This window comes from Hyla sarda, chromosome 4 (genome assembly GCF_029499605.1).
Source record: "Hyla sarda isolate aHylSar1 chromosome 4, aHylSar1.hap1, whole genome shotgun sequence".
NCBI classification, from domain to species: Eukaryota; Metazoa; Chordata; class Amphibia; order Anura; family Hylidae; genus Hyla; species Hyla sarda.
In genome coordinates this window covers 33729798-33749750 of record NC_079192.1, presented here as the reverse complement: position 1 = coordinate 33749750, position 19953 = coordinate 33729798, and the positions used below count along the sequence as shown (strand labels likewise).

Sequence of the window (19953 nt, the reverse complement as noted above, 5' to 3'; positions counted from 1 at the left end):
ACAGTGGTGCCCTAACAGTAGCCCTCCAGATGTTGCCAAACTACAACTCTCAGCATGCCTCGACTGCCCAGGCATGCTGGGAGTTGTAGTTCTGTAACATCTGTCCCTTCAGATTTAGCAATTTTCATGACATTTTTGAAAATTGCTGCTCTACTTAACTTAATTTTTTCAAAAAGCAAAAGTATGTCCATTTTATGATGCCAATATAAATATTGTATTTGTGAAGAAAAATTAAATTTATTTGTAATATCCATTTTCCTTACAAGCAGAGAGCTTCAAAGTTAGAAAAATGCAAAATTTTCGAAATTTTCATGAAATTTTAGGATTTTTCACCAAAAAAGGATGCAATCAACGCCGAAAATTTACCACCAAAATAAAGTAGAATATGTCACGAAAAAACAATCTCAGAATCAGAATATTCGGTAAAAGCGTTTTCGCGTTATTAATTCGTAAAGTGATGGTGGTCAGAATTGCGAAAAAGGGCTCAGTCCTTAAGGTGAAAAAGGGCTGCGTCCTTAAGGGGTTAAGGCTTTGTGCACACAGCCATTTAGGCCTCCATCAGTTTTGTCACGTTTTATAGGGCTAGTTCCCACTAGAGAAAATGAAGGCGGGATCCATGCGGAGTGTTTGAGTCAAATTTTGCACACATTCCGCCTTACATCGGACTCCCATTGACTTCAGTGGGTTTTACTCTACCCTGTGCAGACATTTCCAATATGGAAGCAAATTCCAATGGAGTAATAAACATGTTAATGGGGTCTGCTCTGGGGTCTAGATCTGGAGTGTGAATTGCAAAGTCTTGTCTGGAACCTACGTTTTTGGATACGGTGGTCTGAATTGTGACTTCGAGGTCGAAATTTTGGGGTCTAGATTGAGAGGTATTGGGGGAGATTTATCAAAACTGTCAAGAGGAAAAGTTGCTGAGTTGCCCATAGCAACCAATCAGATCGCTGCTTTCATTTTTCAGAGGCCTTTTTCAAAAAATTAAAGACTTGATCTGATTGGTTGCTATGGGCAACTCAGCAAGTTTTCCTCTGGACAGGCTTTGATAAATCTCTTGCATTGTGTCTGAGGTCTAGATTATGAGGTCTTGAGAGTGAATTACAAAGTCTTTACTGGGACCTAAGTTTTTTGATATGGGGGTCTGAACTGAGACTTATTGGTCTGAATTATGGGGTCTGGTCAGGGGTCTAGATTATGAGGTCTTGAGTATAAATTATGGGGTCTGTTCTGGAGTCTTGGTTATGAGGTGTTAAAGGGGTACTCCGCCCCTAGACATCTTATCCCCTATCCAAAGGATAGGGGATAAGATGTCTGATCTCTCTGCTGTACTCGGCATTCCTTTAGATCGTCGGGTGCAACGCCGGAGGCTCGTGACATCACGGCTACGCCCCTCAATGCAAGTCTATGAGAGGGGGCGTGACGGAAGTTCGCTCCATGCACCGGATGTCTGGGGTGCTGCAGCCGAGATTGCGGAGGTCCCTAGCAGCGTTCAGACATCTTTATACCCTATCCTTTGGATAGGTGATAAGATGTCTAAGGGCAAAGTACCCCTTTAAGTCTGAATTTTGGAGTTTGGTCTGAGGCCTAGTACACTGCTCAAAAAAAATAAAGGGAACACATCCTAGATCTGAATGAATGAACTAATTGTATGAAATACTTTCGTCTTTACATAGTTGAATGCGCTGACAACAAAATTGCACAAAAATTATCAATGGAAATCAAATTTGTCAACCCATGGAGGTCTGGATATGGAGTCACACTCAAAATCAGAGTGGTAAACCGCACTACAGGCTGATCCAACTTTATGTAATGTCCTTAAAACAAGTCACAATGAGGCTCAGTAGTGTGTGTGGCCTCCACGTGCCCGTATGACCTCCCTACAACGCCTGGGCATGCTCCTGATGAGGTGGTGGATGGTGTCCTGAGGGATGTCCTCCCAGACCTGGACTAAAGCATCCGCCAACTCCTGGACAGTCTGTGGTGCAACGTGGTGTTGGTGAATGGAACGAAACATGATGTCCCAGATGTGCTCAATCGGATTCAGGTCTGGGGAACGGTCGGGCCAGTCTATAGCATCAATGCCTTCCTCTTGCAGGAACTGCTGACACACTCCAGCCACATGAGGTCGAGCATTGTCTTGCATTGGAGGAACCCAGGGCCAACAGCACCAGCATATTGTCTCACAAGGGGTCTGAGGATCTCATCTCGGTACCTAATGGCAGTCAGGCTACCTCTGGCAAACACATGGAGGGCTATGAGGCCCCCAAAGAAATGCCACCCCGCACCATTACTGACCCATCGCCAAACCGGTGTCAATCAGTGTTGCTTCCTGAGTGGACAGTGCGATTTCACAGAAGTGCCATTGACTTGGAGTTACATTGTGTTGTTTAAGTGTTCCCTTTATTTTTTTGAGCTGCGTATATGAGGTCTTGAGTTTATATTATGGGGTCTGGTCTGGGGTCTAGATTATGAGGTCTTAAATCTATAATATGGGGTCTGGACTAGGGTCTAGATTGTGATGTTTTGGGTCTGAAAAATTGGACCTGGTCTGGGGTCTAGATTATGAGGTCTTTAGTCTTTATAGTGTGAATTACAAGTCTTGTATCTGAATGATGTGGTTTGGCTTGAAATCTAAGTTTTCTGATATGTGGGTCTGAATTGTAACGTCTTGGGTCTGAATTATGGGTTTGAAGTCTGAGTTTTTGAATATGGGGTCTGAATCCTGGGGTCTAAGGTCTGAATATTGGGATCTTATTTTTGACATGTATTGTAGGGGGTCTGTATTTTTGGGTCTGGAACCATTTTAAGGGTCAGGTCTGAAGTGTTATTTATGAGGTCTTGGTTAGAATTATGGAATTTCGGAGTTTAGGATCTAAAATTTGAAGTCTATAAAAATTGTTTGTGGTGGTCTGGATTAAATATGGTAACTTTTAATGGTAAACTCAAATGTTACTGACTCTGGATTTGATTTGCGCAGGTAAAATCCTTATCAGATACAAATCTCATCTACATACTGTTTAAAATATCCAAATAGAAACTGCCCTGAATATATACATATGGATTTTGAAGTTTATTTGATGTGGATTGATGACATAAAAATCCCATTCACCATAGATTAACCCTGACGTCTGAGGTCAATGTTGTAGTCAGATCCCTCCATCTATACTTTACACTATAATGCGAACAGTATAGAGAATATTCATAAAAAATGTATATTATGACAAACCCTGCTCTATGGTAAACCACACCCGATAAATCATGCCGTCAAAGCATTAATGTCCTAGAAAATAAAAATGTTCAGTGTTTTATGGGTCCACTTATAGGAACGCTGCTACATGTCTACAATGTAAATAATACAACCCATAAAACTGGGCTTCATTACATTGTACCATATGGAAAAGTGATCAACCAGCCAGGAGCCAATAACTAGAAAATGAGGAAAAGATGGAAACATTATAAGACCAATACATTATTAGTGATGAGCGGCAGGGGCTATATTCGAATTTGCGATATTTCGCAAATATATGGATGAATATTCGTCCTATGTTCACGAAATTTGCATATTCGCTATGTTCGTTCTCTTTTTTTTTTCATGGGAAAATTCCTAACGGAAGAAGGGAGGGATCAGTGTCCAGTCTGGAAGTGGCGATATTCGCATAAATATTTGCATACATTTGCATAAAAAAAACTAAAAATAACGAAGTGCCGATATTTGCGGTAAAAATTAGCATTTTGAATATTCGCGCTCAACAGTATACATTATAAGGAGAATAATGAGAGCATATTGCGATGTGATGTAGGGATTAAGCTGTGGGAACAGTTGGCATCATTTCCCTGGGAGGGTCCGGCCCAGTAATCCTGAGTTACATCACAAACCAAGCTGTGCCAGCATCACACAGTAATCAGAGAGCGGGCATTATCTGCTCTCTAAGCTGACCAGAGGAAACACACTACTGTAACTGTGAGGAAGCTGCGGCTCTACGTCTAGGGACTGCTTGCGTACAGTGAGTATTACCCCAGAATAGGTGGGATATCTGATAGGGGGGAAGATTTGTCTTAAGAGCTCACAATCTTGTCCACAACCCTGAGGTTGTATCTAGACACGCTTACGGACTGTATTATGACCACCATACCTGGTAGTCATTGCTGGAATTGCTGTTTCAATGTTCTCAATATTAGTACCAATATATATTTGGAATTTGTGTTGTAATTGAATTTACAAAGTTGCTAGAAAGATAGATGTGAAAATGGATGGATAGTGGTTAGGTGGAAGTGATGGGATGGATGGATGGATGTTGGGTTGGTAGAAGGAATGTGATGGATTGATATTAAGTTGGTGAAATGGATGGATGTTGGGTTGGTGGAAAGAATGGATGGATATTGTTGAAATGGATGTTGGGTTGGTGGAAAGAATGGATGGATATTGTTGAAATGGATGTTGGATTGGTGCAAAGAATGGATGGATGTTGGGTTGGTGGAAGGGATGAATGTTGGGTTGGTGGAAAGGATGGATGAATGGTGGGCTGGTGGAAGGGATTGATGGATGTTGGGCTGGTGAAAGGGATAGGATGGATGTTGGGTCTGTGAAAGGGATGGGATGGATGTTGGGGGAAGCTATAACATGGATGGATAAAGGGACGGACTAAATAGATATATTGATCTTTCTGTAATATAGAAACACACAAGTGATGATTTAGAGCAGTGGTCTCAAACTGTAGCCCTCCAGATGTTGCAAAACTTCAAGCTTCAGCATGCCAGGACAGCCGTAGGCTGTCCGGGCATGCTGAAAGTTGAAGTTTTGCAACATTTGGAGGGCCACAGTTTGAGACCACTGATTTAGCGTAAGGACTGTTTACTGTTCTCTTATCTCCAGGATCTGTACAGCTGTAATCTGTGCTCCATGTAGAATCATAACATTAATGGTTGCATTACGAATATCCTAAAGAGAATAACATTAAGACTAAGAGTACGCTTTATCTTTAGGAAATGGAGAATGTCCCCGAATCAGCCCTAAACTTCAGCAGAACTCCGCTGCACTCCTCATACCAGTACTCTGTCTCCAATGACAACCCCTCCTATGCCGATTACAAGCCTATGCAAATGGAGCTCATCCCTCTTCCTAGAGCCGTCATCTATCTTCTCATGGCAGCCGTGGTCGTGGTAGGTGCTGCATACGCCATAGTCGGACATCTCATCAAAGACCTGGCACATGACATTGCAGGTAAACATGAACACAGATTTCTTTGAGAAGATCACCCAAAATTGCGTTAGAAGAAAGGATTCCTATGGGGGAGGGGGTCTTCTCAAAGTAAACAGCAACTGTACATTAATTAATATTGTAGACTAATAAATAATAATAATATTGTAGACTAAAAATCCATTGAATGAAGTACGGTATGTTCTGGATAACCATGTGGTCTTCTGGAGACGTTTTGCTATGTATAATAGTGCCCATCACTGTTATGTTGGTCATGTAGGGGGCAATGTGGTTTACGATCCTTTGGCGGGGGAGCTTCATAATGGCGGGGAAGCTTACCATTAGTAGTATACATACTATAGAACTGTCCCATACAGAAACTTATTAAAAAGAGGAGAGTTCAGGGTGGTGCTATCCTACCATACTATGGGCTAAATTAATCTGCACATAGCTCCCTGTCTGTACAGTATGTTATAGTAAATACAGTACAAGAACTTATACAAAAACAACGACTACTATAGAGATAAAGGGGTAGTCCAGCTCACCCCCCGAATAAGCGCCCGGGCTGGACTTCGACTCGTCCCACGATAATATAGAGAAAAAGGCATAAGTCCAGCGCCAACTCGTGAATAGAACTCTTTATTTAGTTGCCATGGGAAACATCTCACGGACTCAAGTAACTTGACGCGTTTCGGCCTCGAAAGGCCTTAGTCAAGAGGTGGCGCAGGGCATTTGCCTTTTTCTCTATAACAATGACTACTGTACCTGAATCTTGCCAGCTGTCTGTAAGGTATAACTAAAGTCACAGCACGTGACCGAAACGCGTCACACTAGTGCATCTGTCATGTCCTGTTAAGTCAATAAAATACATATTTTCATCTGAGCAAGCGCTGGAACTTTCCTCTTTATCTGGAGTATGTTACAACTGTACAGTAAATACTTATACAATGATTATCGTGCCTGTATCTTGCCGGCTGAGGTCCTCCAAAGTGCCACCATGCTGCCAGGCTAGGGCTAAGTTTACACTTGTTTTTTTTGTGTAAATTTTTCCCCCCAAAAATGCCAAAACAGCCCACATGGCGTTTTTTCATAGAAAAAATGCTGCGGCCAGATGTTAGCTGTAAACCAATGAGAAATCGCCAAATTCTTTTTCCACTTTGCGTGTTTCAGTTTGGCGTCTTTTTAATCCTTTTGGCGTTTTTTTCCCACAACTCTTTTATAGCTCCTTGGCGGTTTTGCAAAGTCGCAGCATGTTGAGCCTATGGTGGTGGTTTTCTTCCATAGAAGTCTAGTAGGGATGGAAAAAAATTGTATTTAATGAAATTTATATTTTTTATAACAACATTTTTTATTAGTTTTTAAACAGGGATCAATTTATGTGTGCGGGCAGGGCAAAAATTTTTTTAGCCGACAATAAAAATTGTAGAGTGTGTGTGTGTGTTTTTCACTTTTTTTTTTCTTCACATTTTTTATGTAGTACTACTACTCCCAGCATGGAACACTGTGCCATGATGGGAGTAGTAGTACCTGTACTAATTGACAGATCGCCCCGGGTGTCACTTCTGACACCCGTTGCGATACTCCTGTATAATTTATAGATGCGGCTGGCCGCTCTTCCAACAATAAAGCCAATCACCACTCTGGGCGGAAAATATGAATTTCTATTCACATCACTGGCTGGAGTATAGTGCAGAGATACGAGCGCTGTATAGAGCCGCTCCACATCTCTGCTATATTATGGACGATCGCATCGGGTGTCAGGAGTGACACCCGGGGCGATCTGTCTATTAGTACAGGAACTACTACTCCCATCATGGAACAGTCTATTCTATGCTGGGAGTAGTAGTACTACCTAAAAAATAAAGTGACACACTACATTTTTATTATTGTCAGCTACATTTTTATTGCCATGCCCTCCCACATAAACTGATTACTGTTTAGAAATGAATTAAAATTTCTTTATAAAAAAAAAAAATATATAAAATTTTGTTAAATACATTTAACTGCATCCTTTTTTTTTTTTTTTCTGGTACCCAACAAATTTCGGAAAAATATGTCAAAAAGGGCCAAAAATGCAATTTCCACTCAAAGGCAAAAAAACACCAGAAGAAACGCAAGAAAAAAGAAACACCAAACAGGAAAATGCTGTGGCAATTTTTCTTGCTTTTTTTCGACCACAAAAAAAAAAAAAAAATGGAAACTTAGCCTTAGAGGTTTTACATTTAGCGCCATAGAGCCCATAACAGCTGTCCAAGATAAGATAAAAAATAAAATAAAAAAAATGATAAGTTAGGGCCGTTAAACCTCAACATGCACAAAATACCTAAAATGTGCATTACTGTACGATCAGGTTGGCAATATCTTTCGATGTCTTTATGTTGTCACAACCTTACTGGCAATTTTTGCATGTGAACTTTTGCTCATTGAGTAACAAATGTATTCAGCACTTTAGTAGTTTGATGAAACGTAGCTGTGGATAAACCTTACACCATAGCAGTACATAGATGAATGGGGGCCCTATAGTAAATATTGAGTTGGCCCTTTTATTGCCCCCCAGGAAGGCTTGCTGTTTATTTACCTTTGCTTTCCATGATCCATTGGTCAATCCCCCCTCCAATAATTTGCTGACAATGCAATTCTCTGTGGAGAGGGGAGTTTTGCAGCTTTTACCAATAGAAAAAGTAATGGGACTAACCAGGATAGGGTCCTATAGCAGCCACATAGTCTGCCACAATGGTAAGTACAGTGATCCCTCAACATACAATAGTTTCAACATACAATGGTCTTTTCTGGACCATCGTAACTTGAAACCAGACTCAACATACAATGTACAGACAGTCAGGGTCTGGGAAACGTGTTACAACTGGAGGAACTGACCAATCAGAATGGGCATTCACTGGTAAAACACCTGTATTACTGAAGTGCATGCACTGACTGGCTGTCTGGTAGCGCCCCCCACAGTACAGGGAGGAACTACATGTTCTGTACTCTTTACCTATACCAGGGTTAGCTGCTCCTTTTGGACGCCAAATAAGGGCGGCTCCATTTGGGACACTGGGTGTACTGTATAGGACCCTGAAGAAGCTCCTGTCCTCTACATAAACCATTGTTTCCCAACCAAGGTGCCTCCAGCTGTTGCAAAACTATAACTCCCAGCATGCCCGGACAGCCGTTGGCTGTCCGGGCATGCTGGGAGTTGTAGTTTTGCAACAGCTGGAGGCACCCTGGTTGGGAAACCCTGAAATAGACAGTGATTTACAGCTCCCAGCAGCTCTTTCTTACTCATATGTAAGGATTTGCTTTATCTGTATTAGTTACCTACTTATTTTTCTTTAATCCTCACTTTTTTTCCTATTTTTGGATGACATTTTGGTGGCTTCAGAACCAATTACCAGGTTTCCATAGAGTTATGGTCTCAACATACAATGGATTCAACATACAATGGTCGTCCTGGAACCAATTACGGTAATATTGTAACTTGAGGGACCACTGTATGCCCTTGCATCACAGCCAATGCATTGGTCAGGTATATCGTGTCATGCAAGGAATTTGAAGAGTTGACGCCATACATGTATTGTGATCTTGCCGTTGTCTCCTCTACAGATTGCATCCTGGGCCCGCAGTCAGAAAGCAAACGTTTTCCATCACATGACCTGCCGCCTATGAGGAAGTGTCTCCTGCCTTCATCTACAGAAAAAATGAATATTTACTGCTTGCCTGACCAGCCTGAGGTGTGTGTGTCTATGGGTACAAGCCAAGAGATCCCAACCAACCTCTCATACCTACCATCATCATACGGCAGAGACTGTGGCCAGAGGAAATCTTCCCTGCTGAATGTTTGACCAAAGGCCAGAGGAAACGTCACTGTTCACATCTGTGAGGTCCCTGCATGTAACCCGGCTGTCCTAGTGCCCTATTATCCGTCACACTGACGCCTGCGGGTGAGAGCATCAGGACTAATGTCACAGTCCACACTTGTCTGAAGTGTAATGGGTGAATGAGGCCTTATCCGTAAACTTTGTCGCTACAGTTGATAACCCACATTGAGGCACCCTTATTGGTTTCCCTAAAAAAGTCCACAAGGTCCTTGTTGGGGAATAACTGTCTCATACTGGGCCCGTGTTTCTAATGCTCCAGACTTTATATTGACATCTGTCATACACATCTCCTCAGTCTTGTTCATCCTTGGCTGTCCGGAGATGCTGGGAGTTGTAGTTGTGCAGCAGCTGAAGGCACCCTGGATGGGAAACACTGCAATAGGCACTTCTTGGAGACATTATGACATACTTAAAAGCTGCCCCATCATTGCACCCATGCCAATCAGGACCCATGAGACTTATTAACCTATAGAATCCCAATAGGATTTCACAGTCTGTGCTGCCTCCTCGTTGTGAGAAGAGAAGACCAAGTTATGTAGCGCCTCCTATTAGTCAATATTGAAAGATGCAGACTCCTTTTTATAAGTTCCTCCTCCCTGGTAGTTACCCTGTGGGAGGAGTAGATGCCACAACACAAGCGCCTCCCTATTACCCTGTGGGAGGAGTAAATGCCATGTCACAAGCCCCCTCCCTGTTACCCTGTAGTGGGAGGAGTAGATGACATGACAAGCTCCTCCCTATTACCCTGTGGGAGGAGTAAATGTCACATCACAAGCTCCTCCCTGTTAACCTGTAGTGGGAGGAGTAAATGTCACATCACAAGCTCCTCCCTATTACCCTGTGGGAGGAGTAAATGTCACATCACAAGCTCCTCCCTGTTACCCTGTAACACATCACAAGCTCCTCACTATTACCCTGTGGGAGGAGTAGACACCACATCACAAGCTCCTCACTATTACCCTGTGGGAGGAGTAGACACCACATCACAAGCTCCTCACTATTACCCTGTGGGAGGAGTAGACACCACATCACAAGCTCCTCACTATTACCCTGTGGGAGGAGTAGACACCACATCACAAGCTCCTCACTATTACCCTGTGGGAGGAGTAGACACCACATCACAAGCTCCTCACTATTACCCTGTGGGAGGAGTAGACACCACATCACAAGCTCCTCCCTGTTAACCTGTAGTGGGAGGAGTAAATGTCACATCACAAGCTCCTCCCTATTACCCTGTGGGAGGAGTAAATGTCACATCACAAGCTCCTCCCTGTTACCCTGTAACACATCACAAGCTCCTCACTATTACCCTGTGGGAGGAGTAGACACCACATCACAAGCTCCTCACTATTACCCTGTGGGAGGAGTAGACACCACATCACAAGCTCCTCACTATTACCCTGTGGGAGGAGTAGACACCACATCACAAGCTCCTCACTATTACCCTAAGGTAGTAGTATACCTCATGCCACACAGCCATTGTCTTACTAGACATAAGTAGAAAAGCCTTTTTTTTACCTGGACGCACAATGTTTTTATAAAAAAATAATAATAATTAAAAAAATAAAAGTAAACTTCAATAAATGTTGGAAATTTTTTTTATTTCATGATAACCTGCAGTGACAAAGCAGTTTAGTATATCTTCATCTCCGCAATAATCCCTTGTATGTAAATTGTACCGAACCCAGAACCACTGGTCTCAGCGATAAAGGACGAGGTCCTAATATTGTATATAAATAAATATCCTGCCCCCTAGATCTGATATAACCAGTTGTATTTTATAAAATGTTGCATTTCCAGAGTCTGCTCTGAAAGGGGTACTCTGGGACCTCCCCATGGCCCGGCACGACGTAACATAGTCCATCTTTGTAAATGGAAATCTATAGAAAGGTTACAATCTCTTTTATCAAAAGTCTACGGATACAAACAATGTAAAACAATATATTCTGGGCAACTGTACAAGTCTCCAAAGTTTTCCTAGGGAAGAATGTGCAGCGCGGAGTCGTCATCAAGAAACAGTCCATACGGCAGGTAGGTACAGAGCCAGAAGATACCGAAATATACTCATCAGCGTTATAGTCGTTACGACTCCAGGCGGCATATAGGGCTGTCATATACCATCTGCAGGTTAACCTTATGTCCTACCAGTTCCCTGATGTTGTTAATGCCGTACTTTATCATTGTCGGTCTGGGGGGAAAAAAAAGAAAAAACTTCAGGTCAATCTGTTCAGCAGAGATGCATAAAATTCATGAAATACTCAAAGAGTATAACAAGTGTAAGGCTGGGTTCACACCACGTTTGTAGAATACAGTTCCCGTACAAGTCTTCAATGTGAAAACCGTACGGAACCGTATTGAAAACCGTATACATTGACTCGCCATTGAAAACCGTATCAAAAAGATGCATCAGGTTGTGTCCGTTTTGCATCCTGTACGGTTTTGTCCCCCGTACCCAAAACCGTAGCCTACCACAGTTTTTGGTCCGGGTGAAAAACCGTATTGAAACGTACACTTATTTTTTTTCCTTTTTAAACATGGGAGTCAATGGGAACCGTACAGAATCGTATGTGCGTACAGTTCCATCCAGTTTTCACCATATGGTTTTTGACTTTGCACAGTTTTTTTCTTGGAATTTCAATCAAACAAGTGAAACTTTATTCATAACGGAATAAAAAGTTAAAAACGTATACTTTTTTTTCTTAAAAAACGGATGCAACCGGACATCATTTTTCAAACCGTATACAGATTAAAATTTGTACACACGTTTTGATAGTTTAGTCCAGTTTTGAGGAATCCGTTTTTTTTTTAAATCAAAACCCTGATACGGGAACTGTACTGCATAAACATGGTGTGTATGCAGCCTAAATCTCCTTTCACCTGGGCGAGAGGATACTTTGGGACTTTCTCAGCAATCTCATAGCCTGAGAATTTGTCTGAGGCTCATGTGATCAGATGGATTCCTTGAAGTCCCATGCCTAGGTCCAATACACTTGCATATGATCTCCAAAATTGGAGTTCCCGGAATCGGTCTGATCACGTGAGTCTTGGAGCAATTCTCAGCCTATCAGATTGCCTAGTAAGTTTAAAGGGGTATTCCAGGAAAAAACATTTTTTGGCTTTCTGGCTCCAGAAAGTTAAACAGATTTGTATATTACTTCTATTAAAAAATCTTAATCCTATCAATAATTATCAGCTGCTGAACTTGAGTTGTTCTATTCTGTCTGGCAACAGTGCTCTCTGCTGACATCTCTGCTTGTCTTGGGAACTGCACAGAGTAGAAGAGGTTTGCTATGGGGATTTGCTTCTAAACTGGGCGGTTCCCGAGACACGTGTCATCAGAGAGCACTTAGACAGAAAAGAACAACTCAACTTCAGCGGCTCATAAGTACTGAAAGGATTAATATTTTTTTTAATAGAAGTAATTTTCAAATCTGTTTAACTTTCTGGAGCCAGTTGATATATAAAAAAAAGTTTTTCCCTGGATAACCCCTTTAAATGTATCTTGCTTCCTGCGCGAAGGGAGACCGACGCTTTAAAGTTTTGCAGTTGCTCCAATAAGTTTAGACCCCTTGCTATGTTATTGTTCTGTATCTGCAGCTCTTTTGCTCATTAATAAGTCTCCATAGTTACAAACTCTGTAGTCCTATACTGCATATGCATCTCCCCTTCCATATGTCCCCTGAGGGTTTGCAAGAAGAAGGGGAAGAAGGAAGAAAGTAACACAACTGCATGATCTGACTACAATCAACCATTAGTTTGTAGTCTGTAACCACGGAGACACAATTCTCAGCCTAGGGGCTGTAGACCCAAAAATGGTAGTTTTATCATAAAAAGATGCTTAATTTTTTTTAAATTTAGATACATTGGATCCATGAAAAGGTACAGACATACATAGTATAGTATGGACTAGATATCTTGCATTGTGGAGTTCTGCACACCATATGTGAACTGGAGGAATCAAGACACAAACCGCATGCGCAGAGCTGAAGTACTCGGTACGAGAGCTTTAGTATGTGGCCCCTATCACATTAAAGGGGTACTCCACCCCCTAGACATCTTATCCCCTATCCAAAGGATAGGGGCTAAGATGTCTGATCGCGAGGGTCCCGTCGATGGGGACCCCTGCAATCTCGGCTGCAGCACCCCAGACATCCGGTGCACGGAGCGAACTTCGCTCCGTGCAGGATGACTGGCGATGCAAGGTGGAGGCTCGTGACGTCACGACCACGCCCCCTCAATGCAAGTCTATGGGAGGGGGCGTGACGGCAGTCACGCCCCCTCCCATAGACTTGCATTGAGGGGGCGTGGTCGTGACGTCACGAGCCTCCAGCACTGCACACGACGCTCTAAACGAACGCCGGGTGCAGCAGGCAGATCGCGGGGACATCTTAATGCCATCAGACATCTTAAAGGGGTATTCCAGGAAAAATTATATATATATCTATCTATCCATCTCTCAACTGGCTCCAGAAAGTTAAACAGATTTGTAAATTACTTCTATTAAAAAAAAATCTTAATCCTTTCAGTACTTATGAGCTTCTGAATTTGAGTTGTTCTTTTCTGTCTAAGTGCTCTCTGATGACACGTGTCTCGGGAACCGCCCAGTTTAGAAGAGGTTTGCTATGGGGGATTTGCTTCTAAACTGGGCGGTCCCGAGACACGTGTCATCAGAGAGCACTTAAGACAGAAAAGAACAACTCAACTTCAGAAGCTCATAAGTACTGAAAGGATTAAGATTTTTTTTAATAGAAGAAATTTACAAATCTGTTTAACTTTCTGGAGCCAGTTGATATTGAAAATATTTTTTTTTTCCTGGATAACCCCTTTAACCCCTATCCTTAGGATAGGGGATAAGATGTCTAGGGGCGGAGAACTTCAAATGATATTTTGGTACAGAATCCCATATTATGTACAGCAAGCAGCATGATGCTGTATCCTTAGGGTCACGTTGACATGTATGGTATGTGCTGCTGCAGACTTCATGCTGTTCAAACAATACAAATATATAGATGAATACAGAATCAAATCTGCAGCAGATACGGTAGGTGGGAATGTACCCCTTACAGAGCGGCAAAAGAATAAACAGGAACCCGAAATAGTCATCAGTACGACCGCGTAATAGCCCCCGTCTGAACCGGCTTACGTGTTTACCTGGCGGGAAGGGAAGCATATGGCGGCAGACAGGACACATTTATACTGAAGGGATCAGGTCATGGAGATTACCGTGGGAACAGCTAATCACGGATGGCGGTCAGCAGTCAGGTAATCCATCCAGACGTCGGCGGTGCATACATTAATTTTACACTCACCATTTTAACCCCCGCTTACCTCTCCAGGGACAGACCCCACGCAATGACAGACACCCCCTCAGGAAGACCCATGGGAAGCAGCATTTCTGGACGGAAGACTCCAGAGTTTCCTACTTCCACCCACTTCTTTAGGCCTAAAAAAGAGAAAAATTCACACATGTACTGTCTGCAACTTCAGACGAGACCCAATAACATATAATCCCACCTACTGAGCGCTTTACATTATGGCATCTGCGAGACACCACATGCGTGGATTATGTGAAGACAACCTATAACCAGGACTGGGTCATATGTATAATGCCCATTTATATCTAGGATAGTCAGTGTAATTCTACCTATTAGATGCCCCCTACCCAAAGCAACAATGAGGGGGGGCCAGAAAAGTGGCAGATGTACCTCGGGCCTTGTATGGAGACAGGTCCCAATATAAGACATATACCAGTGGTCTTCAACCTGCGGACCTCCAGATGTTGCAAAACTACAACTCCCAGCATGCCCGGACAGCCAACGGCTGTTCGGGCATGCTGGGAGTTGTAGTTTTGCAACATCTGGAGGTCCGCAGGTTGAAGACCACTGATATATAAAATTAAATTAAAGGGGTTATCCAGGAAAAAACTTTGTATCTATCTCTCTATATCTATCTATATCTCTCTCTCTCTCTCTCTCTCTCTATCTATATCTCTCTCTCTCTCTATCTATATCTCTCTCTCTCTCTCTCTATATATATCTATATATCTCTCTCTCTATATATCTATATATATCTCTCTCTCTATCTATATCTATATATCTCTCTCTCTCTGAGAGATAAATCTCCCCCTATATCTCTATCTCTATATCTCCCTATGTCTATATATCTCTATATATCTCAACTGGCTCCAGAAAGTTAAACAGATTTGTAAATTACTTCTATTAAAAAATCTTTATCCTTTCAGTACTTATGAGCTTCTGAATTGAAGAGTGTTCTTTTCTGTCTAAGTGCTCTCTGATGACACCTGTCTCGGGAACCGCCCAGTTTAGTAGAGGTTTGCTATGGGGATTTGCTTTTAAACTGGGCGGTTCCCAAGGCACGAGTCATCAGAGAGCACTTAGACAGAAAAGGAGAACCTTAACTTCAGCAGCTCATAAGTACTGAAAGGATTAAGATTTTTTAATAGAAGTAATTTACAAATCTGTTTACCTTTCTGGAGCCAGTTGATATATATATATATATATAAAAAAAAGTTTTTTCCTGGATAACCCCTTTAAAGTAACAAATTTAGAAAAAAAAATAAAAAAAATTTGAAAAGTCCCATCTACCCCAAATAAAGATAAAGAGGAGATTAGAACCTGTCCAGAGGAAGTGTTGACCAGTTGTCCTTAGCAATCAGATGGCTTCTTTTCTTTTTGAAAAATAAATTTAAGATGCAATCTGATTGGTTGCTATGAGCAACTTTTCATAAATCTTCCCAAAAAACTACAGAACATGGTGCAAAATATGAGCCCTTACACAGCTCCATAGATGGGAAAAAAAATTATGGGATAGAATACCTGTCATCAAAAAAAGTTTTTATATATTCTACATTAATATATCCCTAACAACTTCCTAATGTGATTTAAAAAAATGTTTATTTCCATGTGTAATTTTAGTTTTAAAAACCCACCACTAGGGGTCTCCGTACATAAACCGGTGTTATAGATTTCGGACTCATGCAGGCCTGGCATGAGACCGAAATCTCAAGACACGTGACTAGCACAGTGCTGCTCCCTGCCTGTCAATCAGACAAGAGGGAGCTAGCGCTGTGCGCTGCTGGGCTTACGGCTCGCTCCTCCGCCAGAGGAGAGGAGTTCCCCCACCAGAGGAGATTAGTTCAGGGACCCCTATGCAGATCACTGGTAAGTACGGGGGTGGACATGCCGACGGGCATCTGTAAGCTCGCGCCGCTAGCAGTGAGAACGGGCAGGAGATGGACACGCCGCCAGCAGTAAGTAAGAGCAGGGGGTGGACACGCAGTGGGCTCTGCTCAGCCAGTCAGTCATCACTGCAGCTCGGGGTCCAGGTGGCCCACGGTGAAAGCACACAGGCCACAGGAGACCCCTGAGGAGCGGAGAGAGACATGTTACCTCCGCTGACCGGATATTGGGGTGCAGTGGGAGGGGAGCCCCCGTGGCAGGCAGCCCCTTACTTCATTTTGAGGTGTCTTGAGAGTGTACCTGAGACAGCTTGGGGGACCCTACAGGATCATATGTGTGTGCTGAGAGGAGGATGGGGGGTTGTTACCCTATCATAACATGACACCATGTAAGGGCGGAAGTGTTACTTGGCAGGCTTCATCTGACGTCACGCCTGCCGGGTAGCGCCCACTTCAGCCAGAGAAAGATGACAGGAAATGAGTAGGTTTTGAAAGATAATTATGAAGGAAATACTGGGCGAAAATAAAAAAGGAAAACTGCGGGGGGCTGGTAATAAAGAGGGCAACATACCAACAGCATAATATAAAGCAGTGGAGATGGTGACAGGTATTCTTTAAGTAGCAAAACTATACAAATTGGGTAGCGTTGTGCTTTACTGTACAGAGAATGGCGTAAAAATGTACCCCCTAACAGACTTTTTTCCCCTCCAATTTCACCTCATTGTTTTCTGTTTTGCAGCACATTTATATTTTATAGTAAAATGTAAAGTGTCACAAAGTACAATTGCTTTGGCAAATAAAAAAAAAAAGACCTCATATGGCTCTCAAGAGTAATTCACGCCAAAAAATTTACGGGCTGAAAAAATAATTTTATTTTCGCATGAAATTCGCGCACGGAATTGGGGGAGAAAGAAGTGAAGGGTTTTTCAGCCATTTCCGCATTAATTCAACGCGAATTCCGCGCGAAAACGATGTCGGGCGGAATTTTTTTTTTACCATTGACTTCTATTGATTTCTGCTTGCGGATTCCGCTTGAAGAATGAACATGCTCATTCTTCAAGCAGAACGGAATTCAGCACCGGAATTCCGCTAGCAGAATTTCCACAGTGTGAACAGGACAGCGGAAATAACATTAAAGTCAATGGGCAGAGGAGATGTGCGTTAATTTGGAGCGGAGAATTCAAGAGAAATTACTCGAGTAAATTCCTCTTGAATTACTCCGTGTGAACGCAGCCTTAGAGAAAAAAGAAATGCAGAAATTTTAATTTCCTGGGCGGTTAAGATGTGCGCTCCTCTCAAGGAATCTGCCAAATCCAATAGCCCTGAGGTTTCACTTAAAGTGTACCGGTCACTTAAAAATAAATAAACATTTTTTTCCAAGTCCCAGAATGGTTTGAGTGTTCAGACCCTGACCAATCACTAGAATGGGAATCTCCTTTCCATAAATAGGTAGATCCAGACATCAGCCGATCCCATCCCACCTCCTCCGCAAAATCTTTAGATAAGCCACGCCTCCCTGACTGTAAGACAACTAGCATTATGGAGAGAACAAGAACATTAAAGGGGTATTCAGGCTTTATACATCTTATCCCCATCTTATAGGGGATAAGATGTATGATCGCAGGGGTCCCCAGCCCTTCTGCTCCACCAGAGGTTTCTGTCCTCCCTGAGCTCGCCTTAGGACACCTGTGTCACGGTTTGACAGGTGTACTGCCCCAGTCAAACTCCCCACCTGCAACGGGCCTCCTGTGAACGTACATCTTATCCATCTTAGAGGATAAGATGTATAAAGCCGGAATACTCCTTTAAACTACGTTCTCCCAAGACTTCTACAAGATTGTGTTTCAGTAATATACAGGAATCCCTCCAGACTGACCACCTTCCGATTCCCTTCTAGATGGTGCCTTCCAGAGACTACTTAAGGCTGGGTAAGTCCAAACGTATCCTGCCACCCAGGTGAAGGGAGATTTATGCTGCATTCACAACACCTTTTTGCAATACAGTTCCCGGATCAGGTTTTTGATTTAAAAAAAAAACTGATTTTACAAATTTTAATCTGTATAAGGTTTGAAAAATGATGTCCGGTTGCATCCGTGTAAGAAAAAAAAAAAAAGTATAAGTTTTTAACTTTTCACTCCACTATGAATAAAGTTTCACTTGTTTGATTGAAATTCCAAGAAAAAAAACTGTGCAAAGTCAAAAACCGCATGGTGAAAACCGGATGGAACCGCACGCACATACAGTTCTGTACGGTTCCCATTGACTCCCATGTTAAAAAAAAAAATCATATATGTTTCAATATTGTTTTTCCCCCGGACCAAAAACCGTGGTAGGCTACGGTTTTGGGTAAGGGAAAAAAAACTGACAAAACCGTACTGGATGCAAGACGGACACAACCTGATGCATCGTTTGACATATGGTTTTCAATGGAGAGTCAATGTATACGGTTTTCAATACGGTTCCGTACGGTTTTAAAATTGAAAACATATATGGGAACTGTATTGCTAAAACGTGGTGTGAACCCAGCCTAAGAGGGCAGTTCTTGCATGAATGGGCCCTCCTCGTCCCTTTATTGTTCTCTGTATAATGTGTATGACGCTTGATAAGGACACGTCAGCACCGCTGTGTTCATCAATTCAGGACAGATCCCGGGGTTTCCAACTGTTATTTACTGTAAGCAGCTTTGTATTATGTAACCGGATTTAATCCCCAAATTACAGATGAGGGGGGAGGGAGCAGTAAGCATATTGCCTCGTGAGGATACCGCATGTAGGGGGATTAGATACAGATGTGGAGTTATACATAATGTGCATCCAGGAGCGGGTAGTAAGATACTGAGGCACATCTGGTAAGGGAAATATAAGCACACATGGATGTAATGATGATGCATGTCAACGTGACTGTAGAAAAACCACGGCACTCCATCTGTCCGATACACTTAAAAACTCTTTATTGCATCGTCACATGGCGTGAAACCGGCGATTGTTGGAGTGCTTTATACATTCCTCCCATGTAATACGTGTGCCGCAATAAAAGGTTTTTAAGTGCATCGGACAGATCAAGTGCCGCGGTTTTTCTACAGTCACGTTTACAAGTTACTACTGTCAGCACCCCGCAGAGCACAGATTTCCAGCACAAACTGTAAGCTGTCTCCTCCTGCACTTATATACAGGTGGTGCCGATTCCCCTTCTCTCCTCTCTGTGTATATAATGCATATGTCACATATGTTTATTTTTTTTAACATTTATTTTTTTTAATGCGATTTCACCATGGCAGTCCCAAACAGCTTCGCTGAGCTAACCGGCAGCATATTCTCCCGTTTTAGACACCGCGATCCGGACGACCGGAGGAACGACTCCCAGTGGAGGAGGCTAAGAAAGATGGCCTGAAGTTCCAGGACATTGATGGGGAGACCAACGGCCCAGGAGCGTCCCTCCCGGAGAAGAGGAGAGTGAAGCCACCAAAAGAGAGACTGGCGAGCTGCGAGGGACAGACGGATTTAACGGTGGAGGGACAGTGGTGATTTGCACCACAGGATGGCCCACTGGAGAGGGCGACACCGGAACTGGGCAAAGGGAATGGCTTCCATGGCTGCCACCATCTTGCCCAGCACTGCCATGCAAGAACGGATGGCCACCGGTTCTGGGCAGCGCAAGAGGCGAATGCCGGACAGCAG

The 19953-nt window shown here is 42.8% G+C and overlaps 2 protein-coding genes across 4 annotated transcripts in view; one reads left to right on the top strand and one right to left on the bottom strand.

The window, feature by feature from the left end:
* LOC130367748 (uncharacterized) overlaps positions 1–10627 on the top strand; it is a 47721-nt gene extending 37094 nt beyond the window's left edge. For all 3 annotated transcript variants that reach the window (XR_008892155.1, XM_056570452.1, XM_056570453.1), the window contains 2 exons: positions 4987–5224; positions 8804–10627. Coding sequence is in view for 2 of the 3 variants with exons in the window: in XM_056570452.1 (XP_056426427.1) it covers positions 4987–5224; positions 8804–9042 (477 nt within the window). In the remaining variant the exon portion in view is untranslated. The remainder of the gene's footprint in view (positions 1–4986; positions 5225–8803) is intronic.
* A 47-nt stretch (positions 10628–10674) lies between these two features.
* The window catches only part of FARSA (phenylalanyl-tRNA synthetase subunit alpha), a 43893-nt gene continuing 34614 nt past the window's right edge, over positions 10675–19953 (bottom strand). Inside the window, exons 12-13 of the mRNA XM_056570451.1 lie at positions 14407–14521; positions 10675–11266 (exon numbers count right to left, since the gene is read on the bottom strand). Of these exons, the coding sequence (XP_056426426.1) occupies positions 11161–11266; positions 14407–14521 (221 nt within the window). The 3' untranslated portion in view covers positions 10675–11160. The remainder of the gene's footprint in view (positions 11267–14406; positions 14522–19953) is intronic.